Source organism: Oreochromis aureus, linkage group 17 (genome assembly GCF_013358895.1).
Source record: "Oreochromis aureus strain Israel breed Guangdong linkage group 17, ZZ_aureus, whole genome shotgun sequence".
NCBI classification, from domain to species: domain Eukaryota; kingdom Metazoa; phylum Chordata; class Actinopteri; order Cichliformes; family Cichlidae; genus Oreochromis; species Oreochromis aureus.
The window spans coordinates 35563824-35578174 of NC_052958.1; the positions used below are offsets into that span (position 1 = coordinate 35563824).

Consider the following 14351-nt stretch of genomic DNA (forward strand, 5'->3'; position numbering starts at 1 on the left):
TGTCTCTTTTGCTCACAGACAAGAGATCAAGGCCCGCCACACCAAGCTAGTGGAAATAGCCTCCCTTCTGCTTCACCAGAGCTCTACACAACTCCTATGGAGGATATCCACATCACAGATGTCTTCTATGAAGACACAGTCAACAACTCTCCACAGGAAATCATCACCTCCCCTCCAACGATGTCTGCTTCTGCAGTGCCAGGTCAGATTAGAGAAGCAGTGCTTTTCCTGTTTCTCTCTGTTTGTTTCTGCTATTGCAGCTTGTCACGCAGAGCGAGGAGGGAGTTTAATCTAACAGGTACAAACAGAAGATTAAGTCCGCTGGGCACTTGCCAAGTGGTGTAAATCTTTTACCGTTTAGTTTCAGTTTGAAACAGTTTGTCTACATTTAAAATTAACTAAACCAAAATTATAATCACTGTAGAACAATTAGACTTTCTGGAATATTGTTTGGCTTACGACAAATCCCGGCACATTTTGGCACAAAGTGTCTTATAAGACGTGTATTGAGAATAAGACAGGTTCAGTTTACACGATTTTTGCTTATTTATCATTTTGTTCGTAGGTTATATAGTAGACGAAGCCTTCCCACCGCCCTCTGAAGATGACGTTGCCCCTGTAAATGAGCCCCTGCCAAAAACGCTACCCTCCTCATCTCTTTGGATCACAGAAAAGGCGGCGACCCCCAGCAATACACTTGCCGATTCAGTTTACAAGTCCTTCACCACTTCCTCTCTCCTCAGAGTGCTGATGCATACAACTCAGCCCATGTTCAATGGTGAGATGAAACACCTTCTCTAGGAATCAATCAAACATACCACTAGACAAAATAAAACGCCAAAACTGATATCTCCAGGTCTTAATAAAAGCAGTTATGAATTGTCATATTGATGAATTTTAATGCATAAGAACATGATTAAGTTCTTCTGTGGTGGAAAGCTGGATTTAAGTGTGGTGGTTGTTTGCTTTTCTCCTCTAATGGCCTGTGACTGTGCAGCTAATCACTGCTGTGCTCTCTGATCAGTTGTTTAGTGACGTAATGTGGATAATGTGGTGGTGGTAATTATGATGGCCAGGAAAAATGGCTTTGATGATTAGAGTGATGATCAGCAGCTTCCTTTCTTGCTTTGTTTTGTGGTCTGGAAATCAAATATGTTTGACTCTCTTGCAAATCTTTCAGCACATACCTCAAGAAGGTCACATTTTATCCTTGCTCAATATAATCTACTTGAATCCACTCGAGCTTGGTGATTATCATCTGCTTTGGGACTCCTTCTCTGTGTCTGAATTCTTTCTGCGCCTCAACAGCGCACTCTGGTGGTTGTTCTTTTCCTCTGTCCTCTTTAAAGAATGAAAGCTTTGCTTCATCTCCAGGGTGCCTCATCTGTTAGTGAGTACCCATTATGGAGACTTTTCACAGACTCACTGAAGAGCAGTTCTTTCTTTTTCTTCCATCTTTGCTGGCTTGAGAAACACAATATGAAAGGAGATATTTCTGTAAGCTTTCTGTCTTGGATTTTTTTTTCTTTTGACTTTGCAATATTTTGCAGCAAATACAGCCACGTCAACAGTTGAAGACTCGACCATTGATGCCTCGCCTGGCTTCACACACACTCAAAAGGGAATTATCATCGACCCTGCGGTTGCAACAGTCTCTGAATGGGCATTCTCTGCTGAAGGAGAGTTATCTAGTGTAATCACTCCATTACAGACACCCTTCAGCAAAGATCCTGCCATCTTCCATCTTTTTCCTGTCCTCCATGAAAACAGGAAAAGTGGTGTTATCGTTCATCATAATGACAAGTCCTCTGAAGAGCCCACTTTTGTTCCTTTACAGACTGATGTAGAAAACCCTCAATTCTCTACCACGTCTTCACAGGATCAATTATTTGCCACTTATTCCCTTCCTAATTCTGGTTGGAGTACCATAAACCCGTCAAAAACAAACACTGCTGATGAAGAAAAAAACAAGTCTCCTCATTTTCAAAGTGATAGCAAGATACGGGAAATGGAAGCCAGGGCGGATAAACAAATTGATAACTACAATGTCAGTGCAGTAACATTTTTCTTTAATTCCAAAAGTCTGGATTTGTCAGAGAGTTCAGGGGAAGACAGTGGATCAGGCTCTGGCCTTGGCAGAAATGGCTTCAGTGAGGAAATCAATGAAGCTGGTGCAGTTAAAACTGAATTTTCAGTGTTTGAAATTTCAACTATTAGCTTCGAGGACAAAAGTAGATCACCAGTAACTAAGATGGTCACTGATAATGATAGATCATTGATCAATGATAGGGATGGAACAAAAAGCAAAAACTATGAGAATGAAAAAGAGGCAAAGATATGGGAGAATGAAAGTGAGCTAAACAGAGAGGAAGGAGAAAATATAAGAGAAAGGGGAGTAAGAAATGAGAGTTTAAGAAATACTGAGGAGATGCTGAAAGAAAAAAAGATAGTGGCAAGTGTATTAGGAACGACAATATATGGTGATACCCGAAGCGGGGCTGAGGATGTCAGTGGCTCTGGAGAGCACGATGGGCTTGACCTTAGAGAAAATCTAAAGGTACTTAATAACAGTAAAAAAGGTTTCAGAACTGTAGGTGACAATAATGCCAAAGGTCTCAAAGGTAATTTTTCAAAAAGTGAAAAAGCAGAGTCCGTACTATTTGACCACAGTGAAGAACAAGGCCATGGTGACAGCATTGATAAACACAATCAAAACAAAAGCCTTACCAGTCCATTTTTAGGGGTTGAATCTGCTTTTGAGAATAAAGAATACATAAAGGGAGGTACTAAAGAGGACAAAGAGGCTATAGCTGAAGCCGGGGGGAAGGAGTTCACCAGTGTAGATGGGTTACTGTTCGATGGTGCAAGAAACCCTGAGTTGGGACCTCTTGTTCCTCTGGTCAGACTGACGGACACCAGCAAGGCAACGGAGGAGCAACTGGAAGGTAAATACTGTAGTATTTGACACAGGCCTGGCTGTTTGTTATGGAATCTGACATGCATACTTGTCCAATTTCAGCTAACTAGGTTTGAAGTGGTGCATTTTTCTTAATTTAACCTTGATCAGCATCACTAATCAAGTAGAATACAGAAGCGATATTCCTGGTGGAGACACGGACAGTTAAATCTGGATCAACTGACTATGGGTTATGTGGTAAGATTGCAGATAGCACATTACAGTGTTTGACAACTGGTTCTGGCTTGATCTGAATCTTTAGCAGATGAAGATCCAGACCTTTTTCTCAGGAGTTCAAGGAAAACATTGCATTTTTCTGTGGCAAGACAGGAAATCTGATTGATAGTATATTCAGCTCTCTTAATACATCCATGGTAGGAAACAGTATGCAAACAGACTTAGGTATGTCATCTTAGAAGATGATAACAGACTTCTCATGGTAGGAAAAGCACTGGTGATTTGAGACAAGTTTTGTTAAAAGGCCCTCTTAAATGGAATACAGTCAATCCCACCTTTGTAAGTATGTCCAAAAGTGGGCATTAGATCCACACTTAATTCCAGATCAGTTGTTTTTCACAGGAACTTTTGGGGAACAGTTTGAAACTGTTATGTAAAGTTTTTTTTGTGCTCTTAACTGTTGCTTTGTGTTGTAAATAATAGCAATTTAAATTCATAGTTCATTCTTGACCTTCAAACTTGTCTCCTACTCTCTTACAGAGCGAAGCAACAGCAGCCACGAGTCTCGGGTCGGACTTGTTGAGGGTGTGGACAGGGAGAAGAGGACAGTCATTCCTCTGGCTGTCGTATCCACTCTCACCATCCTTTGTCTGCTGGTACTAGTGGGAATACTCATCTACTGGAGGTACGTGCCAACTTAAACATACTGTGCCTGTCTGTATAGTTTTCACCCTTGCACTTTACTTAGATTCAGATTTTGTGTCTGTGTGTATGTCACAGAAACTGTTTCCAAGCAGCTAATTTCTACCCAGATGACACATCCCCTAAAGTTGTATCTGCTCCATCTACACCCCTGCTGTTGGCCACAGGTGACATGCTCAAAGGATCCCCTAGTAGTCTTATTGTAACTGTTAGGCTGAGGTGACCAGGATGTAGTTAATATTCAGTCTTGTGTTCCAGATGGTCACGAGCCGCTGACAGTGAAGCAGTTTGTGAAGCATGTCATGGAGCTCCAGACCACCAACACTTTCTCCAAGGAATTTGAGGTCGGTGAGATTTCCAGTCACAGTATTCAGAAGAAGTTCAGAAGAAGATATTTTTGCTTTTAAAAAATCTAGTGAGTTACAGTATGTTTGCGCTTTTAGGAGATTTACAAAAAAATTTCTTGTTTTTGGATTTGTACAAAAACGTAACCAGCATATAAATAGATCACCTAGCTCTGGTCCATGTGTATAAGTATTTCATTTGTCATAGCCCCTTAATGCTCTTCCATATCTCTATTAACATCACGTTCTTTAGGCAGATCATTTAGCATGGCGCTGATGTGTAACGTCCATGTGCAACATCAACATGCAGGAAGGTTGCTTTGGTATTAACCATGGCAGTGCAGCTTTCTTCTCACACCAGACTCTAAATTTAAACCTGTCGACCTGAAAACTGGACTTTACAATTAAAAGACAGGTTTGTCAGTGCTAGCCCAGCTACTTGCAAACTACCTGTTGACTTTCAGGCTTTTAAAATCTCCATTTTAGCTTGTTTAGAATGTGAAGAAAGAGATATTAGTCTTATGTGTAATATTGACATATCTGAATGTTGGTTAATGGTTTGAGAGAAACACATGGATTAATTTCAACAGGTACATTTGCATGGCATTAGTCACCCCTGTTTCCTAGCATGAACCTCCTAAGAAACACACACAGATAGGATTAGGTAAAGTTTACTTCTCCCTTATTACTGCCAGGGGGACTTATGTTTGTTTACATTTTCTATATCATTACATTAAAATTAGCCTGATTTATAATTATACTTGTAAAATAACAGAACATGGTTTACATAGTAGCAGGTTTAAAGTCCACAGCTCAGATGGGAGCTGTGGACTTTAAACACACCTCTCTGTGTGTATCTGAACCCCTATATCCTGTACCTGCACTGACTCCCTGTCTGTCTGTCTGTCCATCATCTTGGTCCCCTATCCCACTCTCCTCTCATCTCCACCATCGTCGTGCTTTCTGCATCCTCACCACCCTCCATTAGATTGTCAAAGAGTCCTACGAGGTAAGACACCTACCATCCCTCTCCTGTTGCAGGGCTGTTGTTGTTTTCTTGTCCTGATTTTTACAAGTGTAACTGCAACTGTAAAAAATCTAAAAATTACATTTTAAAATTTAGCATTCCATAATGATGTTTTAATTGTGAAGAAAATGTATCAGTTCATTGACTGCACTCACCATGTTTTACACACAATAATATGGTCTACAGTGCGAGTTAAACACACTTCTAATAAAAGCAATCGAAGTCAGTAAAAACGGCAGAAATACCGAGAAATATACGAGTAACTTTGATAACACATCCTCCAATGCTAGCAACCTGTATCCTTTGACTGTATGGGTTCAATGCACAGAGAAAGAAACATAAATAAAATATATTCACCAAAACTGAAGGATAGACTTCTTCGAAGGACTACTAGCACACTTTTTTTTTTTTTTTTTTTTTTTTTTTACTAGCACACTTAACTAGACAGTAATCCATGTTGTTTGTCAGATGGCTGCATTCAGTCACTCCAAAGGCTCAAACACAGCCAAAAGTGCTAGTTCCGTGTCTTAAGCTAGCTAAGGTGTGGCCTAGCAGATGGCTAATGGCTATAGCCACTTACGTTTAAACCTTGAAAAAGTTTAACAAGGTGAACTGCAAATTAATTCTGGTACAATTCATAAAGTCATAAAAGGTGTAGTAGCTATAGAAACCAAAATTATTTTGTCTGCTAAGATGTAAACATGCTTAATTTTAAGTGGCCACTCCAGGAGTTTCTTCGAGGTTGCTGCTTGTTGGGACTTGCTGTTAATAGTCGCCTTTCTCTCCCAGAGCTTTATTGCAGTATAAGGCTTAAATATGGGGTCATCGTCACAGAACGAAAACATTTGTATTATGGCGATTTGTCCAATCCCGTGGGGTGACTTTATTTCTTCTTCTCTTATTTCTGTACACAGCTCTTCTTCTCGTTTAATTAAATTTTATTTGTATGGCAGCAAGTCACGACAAGAGGTGCTCAAGGTACTTTCTATCATAAGACCCTACAGCAACCCCAACAATCAGAAGACCCTGTATGAGCAAGCACTTGGTAACAGTGAGAAGAAAAAACTCCCTTTTAATAAGAAGAAATCTCCAGCAACACCAGGCTCAGGGAGGGGCAGCCATCTGCTGTGACTGGTTGTGTGTGAGGGGAGGGAGACAGGACAAAAGGCACACTGTAGAGAGACAGAAATTGATTTGAAATGATTCAGTTGTGCTTATTTCTTGTTATTTCCTATAGTAGCTTCTTGACCTTTACATTGTAATGTGGCAAATGAAGAGAACACAAACCTCCCTGCTTGTAAGAAAAACAGCCTCATTGTGTTCATCTGAGTAATTACTGTCATTCTTATTAGTGTTGGATTGTGTGTTTCAGGAGGTGCAGGCATGCACAGTGGACATGGGCATCACTACAGACAGCTCTAATCACCCTGACAACAAAAACAAGAACCGATACATCAACATACTGGCCTGTATGTCATCCTTCACTGTTCACTGCATCGCTGTTCAGCTTTTAACTGTGTAAGCCAGCAGGAATGTTGCTAATGACCCTTTTTCCCTGTCTCAGACGACCACAGTAGAGTTAAGCTCTCTAACAGTTTGGACAGAGATGGGACATGCGGGGACTACATTAACGCAAACTTTGTTGATGTAAGTAAAGTTCCTTTTACACACCTTACATCCAGGCTGCCGCAAACCAATTGATGTTTCCTTTTGCAGGGTTATGAGCGGACGAGGGCATACATCGCAGCTCAGGGGCCTCTAAAATCAGGCAGGGAGGACTTTTGGAGGATGATCTGGCAGCAGAATGTTGGAGTTATTGTCATGATCACCAATCTGAAGGAGAAAGGACGGGTAGGAGCTCAAACACAAGCCTCACCACAGACATAAGTGTAGTTTTATCTGATATCATTCACACTGACCCCAGGCAGCTGATTTCTTTTTAGTTTGTGTCTTCTATCTCTTGTCATGAGCTGATTCACATCAGGTATTTCATTTAGTTTCACTGCAGTCTGACAGCTGAAAAACTGCAGAATGGACACTAGTGCAGTCTGGCTTTGTTATACACTTGAGGACTTTTCTTTTGACATGTTTTTCCTGTGGTTTCAGATGTATTAGGCCTAAAATTAAACTACATCCACAGAATTTGTCCCCCTTTCTACAGACAAAATGTGATCAGTACTGGCCAGAGGAGAACCAGGAAGAATATGGGCCTTATCAGGTGACACTGAAAAACACCAAGACACTTGCTTACTACACACTCCGGATGTTTACTGTCAGGGATACTGGAAATAAAGTAAGCCCTTCTCTCTATGCAGTGATAGTCCAAAGTGGCTATGAGGTTAGGTTTCTCATACCCTCTTCCATCCTCTAGGTATCTCAAAGGAGAGTCGAACACACAGTCCTCCATTACCATTACACCCAGTGGCCGGACATGGGCGTCCCAGAATACACTCTGCCCGTCCTCTCCTTCATTAGAGCGTCCTCCAGGGCCCGCACGCAGGAGATGGGACCTGTGTTGGTACATTGCAGGTAGAGTGTGTGTGTGGAATGATTTATTGCTCTTTAACACTTACCACAATTTGATGGTGTATGTACTGCTAACGTGATGCGTGTGTCTGTCACAGCGCCGGTGTGGGAAGGACAGGAACCTACATTGTGATAGACAGCATGCTGCAGCAGATCCAGGATCAAGGGACAGTGAACGTTCTTGGCTTCCTGAAACATGTCCGCACACAGAGGAATTTCCTGGTTCAGACAGAGGTAAGAGGGTCATAAAGCTGTGGGAATTCACCTTTCCTTTTGTGGGGGGAAAGAAATTTAAACATTCAATTTCAATGTTTAAATTGAAATGTAATATCAATTTAAACATTTGTAAAGAAGGAAATAGTGGCTAGATTAAGGGTAATTTTAGCCAGTGTAATGAGGTCTCTACAGACTTACTCAACAACCACGTCACTGTGCAGATTAGGCATTTGTCGATCTGCATGTTAGTTCACTGCGTGCCCCTTTTTGTTTGGAGGATGAAGACGGAACGAGAAAAATATAGCCCCACACATCATTATTATTATTACATTAATACGCTGTATTCTCTTACAGCACATTTTTTGACAAACTGGGTCTTGATTTCTGCTGTGGAGCTTTTTCAATATAATTTTTGTACTTTGAGCGCCTCGAAGCCTCGAAGTCTCGAAGTCATTACTAGTTCCATTTTATTCAAGCACAGGCAAACTAGGCCACTTATATAAAGATAGTCTAGATGACTAAGGCTAGAGGAAACACATTCATATCAAATTTTTTTCTTGTAAAAATGTAACTTGTGGCATTTTAAAGTGTTTCACTAGTGTTCACAAAGATGTGCGTTCAGGCATTCCTTACTAAAGCCAGCAAGTCATTTTTTTGCTGTCTTCTAGGAGCAGTACATATTCATCCATGATGCCTTAGTTGAAGCTATTTTGAGCCGGGGCACCTTGGTGACCTCTGACCTCCTACACAATTACGTCTCTGACCTGCTGACCCCTGGTGCCACAGGCAGGACACGTATGGATAAACAGTTCAAGGTACAGCATGGTTCCTTTTCGCCCACCAACTTGTAATGGATCATTGGTGATGTTCCTGCCATGTGAATGTAACCAAATGTTTTTATTTTTGTGTTTCAGTTAATTAGTCAGCGTCAGGCGAAGCACGCAGACTACAGCACTGCCCTGAAAGATGGCAATGCTGAGAGGAACAGAGCCAGAGCTCTAATGCCTGGTAAGCAGATCTGGATTACTAACTGGGCAAAACAGGCAACTCCCAGCAATATGTTGCAGATAATTTCTGGTAATTTCAGTGCATACATAGCACACATTTTGGGAAAAACCAGAAAGAAAGGCAGAGTTCAGAGATCAAATGTGACATGATGTTTGGATGCAAGTTATAACGTGATATTTAGAATCCCCATATATTAATCCCTATATGCTAATATTGTCATTCCAACAATGGCAGTAAGAAAGAGTTTTAAATAGCTCTATACAAAGTTATGACTTTGACCTTTAGATCAATGCATTGACCTAGAAGAAGAGGTCAGAGGTTAAATGTGACATTTCGGTTCAAGATTATGATGACAAGTTACCCGATGCCCCATCATTTCTTCCACAGCCTGCTCAATAATCATCTATCCTTACTTTAATTAACTATAATAATGAACTTAAATGCAGGAATATAGTTTTTTGTCTTATTTTGTGGGCTTTTTCTCTCTAACCTGGTTCTCCATGTCTCTGTGTAGTGGAGAGATCAAGAGTCACTCTGACTGCTTCAGAATCAAACTCCACAGGCTACATCAATGCATCCTACGTGATGGTAAGACCACTGGAAATTGCAAATGTTTTCCAATCTCGAAGACTTCGGCAAAACATCAGCTGGTGGTGTAATGCTGCTCGTATTTTCACAGGGACATCACTACACTAAGGAGTTCATAGTGAGCCAGACTCCTCTGAGCAGCACGGTGGCAGATTTCTGGAGAATGATCTGGGAACACAATGCACAGATCGTTGTCCGTCTGCCAGACTCAAACAGCCAGGTATACAACACGCACATACTCTATGTAGAACTTATAGATACCTATACATATAGATATATCTATATAAAACTACACACACATAAACATGTTTCCTGTTTATCTCAGAGAGAAGAAGAGTGTTGTGCGTACTGGCCCAGTAAAGAGCAGCCCCTGAGCATTGATGGCTTCACTGTGTCATACTCCAGGGAGGAGCACATGTGTCTGTCTAATGATGAGAGACTTTTAGTGCAGGAGTTCACAGTCCAGTCTCCACAGGTAACACGCAATAAAAGAGAATGTTTGACATTAATCAAAATGTTTTAATACAGTCTGAGACTTTAAAACTTTTTTTTCATCTAGAACAATTATGTGCTGGAAGTGCGTCAGTACAGCACCACCTGCTGGCCCAACCCAGACAGTCCGATCAGAAACAGCTTTGATCTCGTTAACAGAGTCAGAGAACAGAGCACGCACACACAGGGACCGGTGATCGTACATGATCCGTGAGTATGATTCAGACTCCTTTTAAGGACATAAAATTGTTTAAATCAGTCTAATGTTCTTAATGGTTTTGTGTGGATGTGTAGTTTGGGAGGTGCTACGTCAGGACTGTTTTGTGCCCTCACCACCCTGTCCAATCAGCTAGAGGAGGAGGGATCGGTAGATGTCTACCAAGTGGCACGGATGACCAACCTCATGAGGCCAGGGGTATTTAATGATATAGTAAGTACTGGAATGTTTCCTCTTAATTCTCATCTACCAGCATAATTTAGAAAAAAATAAATAAACTTAAATAAATTGCACCAAATCACAACAACAGTCCTGTCAAGGTGCTTTATATTGTAAGGTAAAGACAATCAGACAACCTCCTATGAGTGAGCACTTTGGCGAAAGTGGGAAGGAAAAACACGCTTTTAACAGGAACAAACTTGGGGTCACTGGACCAGGCCGTAACTATATGCGTTATCAAAAAGGAACGTTTTAAGCCTAATAAAAAAGTAGGGAGGGTGTTTGTCTGGCCAATCTGGGAGCTGGTTCACAGAAAGATGGGCCTGAAAGCTGAAGGCTCTGCCTCCCATTCTGATGGGAAGGATTTCAAATTTGATTCTGGATTTAACAGGAAGTATGCTCTCTCTTTATTGTCCCTGTCAGTACTCTCAGTGCAGCATTTTGGATCAACTGAAGGTTTCAGGGGTTTTTTAGGACAACCTGATAATAATGAATCACAACTGTCCAGCCTAGAAGTAATAAATGGATGAGACAGGTAACAAGTGCATGCTTTTACCAGTGTTCTGCCTCTTTACCCCCTACAGGAGCAGTACCAGTATCTGTACAGAGCGGTGTTGAGCCTGGTGAGCAGTCAGGAGGACCAGAGAGCTCTGCAGAATCCAGAGACCAACGGATCTGTACCACTGGGCCAGACCAACATCGCAGAAAGCCTGGAGTCGCTCATGTAGACATCCACACAAAAATGTGCATGAAAGAGAAAATAAATCACACGAGCGCACATTTGAGATTATGAGAAGAAAAGAGTACGTCTGCTGATCATGCTAATACTCTTAATTACTGCATATTCAAGAATCATTATTTATACGATCAATCTAATGAACGTCATTTAATCTAAAAGACTTCAGCTCTAAAGTCTTTTCCCTTTCAATCACTTATTATGAAGAAAAATCTTACTCTGCCCGACAAGAGATGATGAAACACCTGAAAGTGTCCTTTTTGTTATGTTAGCATGCACAGCAGACAAGGCTACACAATCTACCAGATCAGAGAAAAAGGTACCTCCTGCTTCTAAGGGACCCTTTGTAAGTGAACAACAAACAAAACTGTGCAACATTTATAACAATACATTATTATTTCATGTTTAATCATTATTAAAAGCATTAGTTCGAATTAGGTCTGGCACGGTGGTTAGCACTGTTGCATCACAGTAAGAAGGTCCTGACTTCAATTCCATCAGGCCGGGGTCTTTCTGTGTGGAGTTTGCATGTTCTCTCCAGGTACTTTGGCTTCCTCCCACAGTCCAAAGACGTGCAGTTAGTGGAGTAAGGCTAATTGGAAACTCTAAATTGCCCATAGGTGTGAATGGTTGTCTGTGTCTGTGTTAGCCCTGCGACAGACTGGCGACCTGTCCAGGGTGTACCCTGCCTCTCGCCCTAAGACAGCTGGGATAGGCTCCAGCTCCCCTGCGACCCTGAAAGGATAAGTGGAAGATGGATAGTTGGAATTAGGTGATAGTGGTAAGACAGTCTCCATCTCTGTATCTGACACTGGTCAGTTTGAAGTTTTTTTGTTTATTTCTAATGACAGATCCATTATAGTTAAATTCAATCTGTCTATTAATGTTTCTTTTATCCATTTTTTCTTTCATTTTATTAGTATATTCTTTTATTACCGTCATAGGTTACACCTTCCTTCTAAGAGAAAAGAAATCAATATTAGAGAAATGCACAGGCAAAATGGAATTGTAGAAATGCCAATAAATGTAGATAAAGTGCAAATTCTTACTTTATTGTTAAAAAGGGAAACAATGCAAGACAACCCTCCGTTTCCCTGCAAAATATCAAATGCACTGCACATTAACCAGCACATTCTGGGGCTTAAACTACCACGTATCCTTAATTAGAATCACGTTCTTACTAGCCAAACCTCTCCGAGGCCTCACTGGTGAGAACTGAAGCAACTGCTCGTTTTTTTTTAACGTTTACGTCACCTTGCAACTGGCTCCATTATCTGTGGTACCCAGTGCCTTTTGTACGTCTCGTTATTGTTGTTTTTTTTTAGTGTGACTAATATGCCAAAATCCTGGTGAGGTGTTTTTATCTATTTTCTTAAAGGTGATCCCCTGTGTTGTTGATCTTGTTAAAAAACTGCCATGAGTTTCAGCTGTTTTGTTTAAAAAAGGAAAAAAAGAAACAAAAAAAGTCCAAATCTGGGATTTAAAGTGATGCGCAGCTCAAAATCCATTTGAAAATAAATCATAAGTGATGACATTTCTTATTTTCTTATAGATGTAGGCAGAGATTTTTTTTTTGCCATCATGTTGTAAAAAATCACCGCTGTGAAACGAGACAAGGGAGTGGGAAGTAATAGAAACTGCCGATATTCTTGATATTTTGGGAGGCTTAACCTTCTGTTAATACTAAGCGGCACAGGCTGGCAATGAAATTCTTGGTAGCACTTGCTGTGACTGTTTCCATTTTTCTAAAAGGGTATTTTAGAAGTATTTTTTATTGCATCAGACACGTTTAGCCAACTTGTGAATCCTTTTCTGGTGTAAATCACAGAGACCGCAGCTGAACACGCTCAGAGCAGTCCTAACTGGAATAAAAAGTCTTTATGTGTAAATATCCCAGAATACTTTAAAGGCCAAATTACTGTATGTTTATACTGTACCTCTACATATTTTCTATTTTACTACAAAAAGTGATTTTCTAGTCCTTTCCACACACACATGCACACACACACATATATATATAAAACTGTGTGGATTCTATTTGATAATTTTAGCCTGGAAAAATTGATCATGTTTATAGTTTTAATGAAATTGCATCTCTTTTTATCTCTATAATTACAGTAGCAGCTTAATGTCTACACCTTTATCTCCAGCTATGAACTGGTGCTGTATGTATAATGCAACAAGATTAAAGATTTGTTCAAACTTTTATTGTTGACATCTTCTCGTTTTTTGTTTTTTTTTTCAAATTATTGTTGGACTCAAAGAGAAGTAAAGACATGGAGCATTACAGGTTTATCACACTTTTATTTTGACTATGATACACTGTATTGCATTGTCTCCCCTGATGGACCTGTACATGACATGATGGCAAAGACAAAAAGTCAAATAATCCAAAGCACAACCACGAAAAGTTACCAAAGATTAAGTCAAAACCAAAAATATAGATTTCTATATGATCATATTAATGTTTATCATTACACATTATACTGTAGCAGTCACAAAAAAACTAGTAGATAAAGTGTATATAGTGCATTAAGAATAAACCTCGTTGTGCAGTGGGAGTTAAGAGTGCCCACCCTTCCTGCACTCTGCCTGGATAGCAAATCTACACAAACCCACTCTCTCATAATAATTGCGTGACATCTCTAAATCCTCACACAGCTGAGTTCCCATACACCTGTTGAGTTCCAAACATTTTTAGCAGTGGGTGTGTTTACATGCACACAGGGGGAATATCTCCTGTTTTTTATTAAGGTATGACGACCCAGCCCTGGGTCTCGCTTTTCAGGCGGAAAGTTTTCCAAACTGAGACGTGTGTTTCACTTTGAGTTAGTTAGTAAGAGGAACAGTACTGTTAGTTTTTTTAATGCATATGATTGTATACCAGAATTCTTCTTAGTGGATTTGGCAAGCATTCCCTACTATCAGTGAGGCCTCAGGGCTGTTTCATTTCCTTTCCCATTTTCGTCTTTGAGAATCTAAATTTTAAGGGCACAATAATGTAAAATTTCCTTCCGTCTTTACTCTTTACCATGTGCATGTAAACACATTCACAATGTTGTTTATTTTTCCCAAAAACAAAACATCCTGACTAAAATACACCACAAAACCTCACCATCATACATTTTCCTGTTTCTGATCAT

The 14351-nt window shown here is 40.3% G+C and overlaps 1 protein-coding gene across 1 annotated transcript in view; it reads left to right on the forward strand.

Moving 5' to 3' along the window:
* ptprz1b (protein tyrosine phosphatase receptor type Z1b) overlaps positions 1-13414 on the forward strand; it is a 65092-nt gene extending 51678 nt beyond the window's left edge. The window contains exons 13-32 of the mRNA XM_031753392.2: positions 19-202; positions 566-778; positions 3674-3818; positions 3914-4002; positions 4094-4179; positions 5168-5188; positions 6579-6675; positions 6771-6853; positions 6923-7057; positions 7368-7499; positions 7578-7735; positions 7831-7966; positions 8617-8763; positions 8863-8956; positions 9471-9544; positions 9636-9764; positions 9870-10019; positions 10104-10246; positions 10331-10466; positions 11057-13414. Of these exons, the coding sequence (XP_031609252.2) occupies positions 19-202; positions 566-778; positions 3674-3818; positions 3914-4002; positions 4094-4179; positions 5168-5188; positions 6579-6675; positions 6771-6853; positions 6923-7057; positions 7368-7499; positions 7578-7735; positions 7831-7966; positions 8617-8763; positions 8863-8956; positions 9471-9544; positions 9636-9764; positions 9870-10019; positions 10104-10246; positions 10331-10466; positions 11057-11200 (2496 nt within the window). The 3' untranslated portion in view covers positions 11201-13414. The remainder of the gene's footprint in view (positions 1-18; positions 203-565; positions 779-3673; positions 3819-3913; positions 4003-4093; positions 4180-5167; positions 5189-6578; positions 6676-6770; positions 6854-6922; positions 7058-7367; positions 7500-7577; positions 7736-7830; positions 7967-8616; positions 8764-8862; positions 8957-9470; positions 9545-9635; positions 9765-9869; positions 10020-10103; positions 10247-10330; positions 10467-11056) is intronic.
* Positions 13415-14351: the final 937 nt, after the last annotated feature.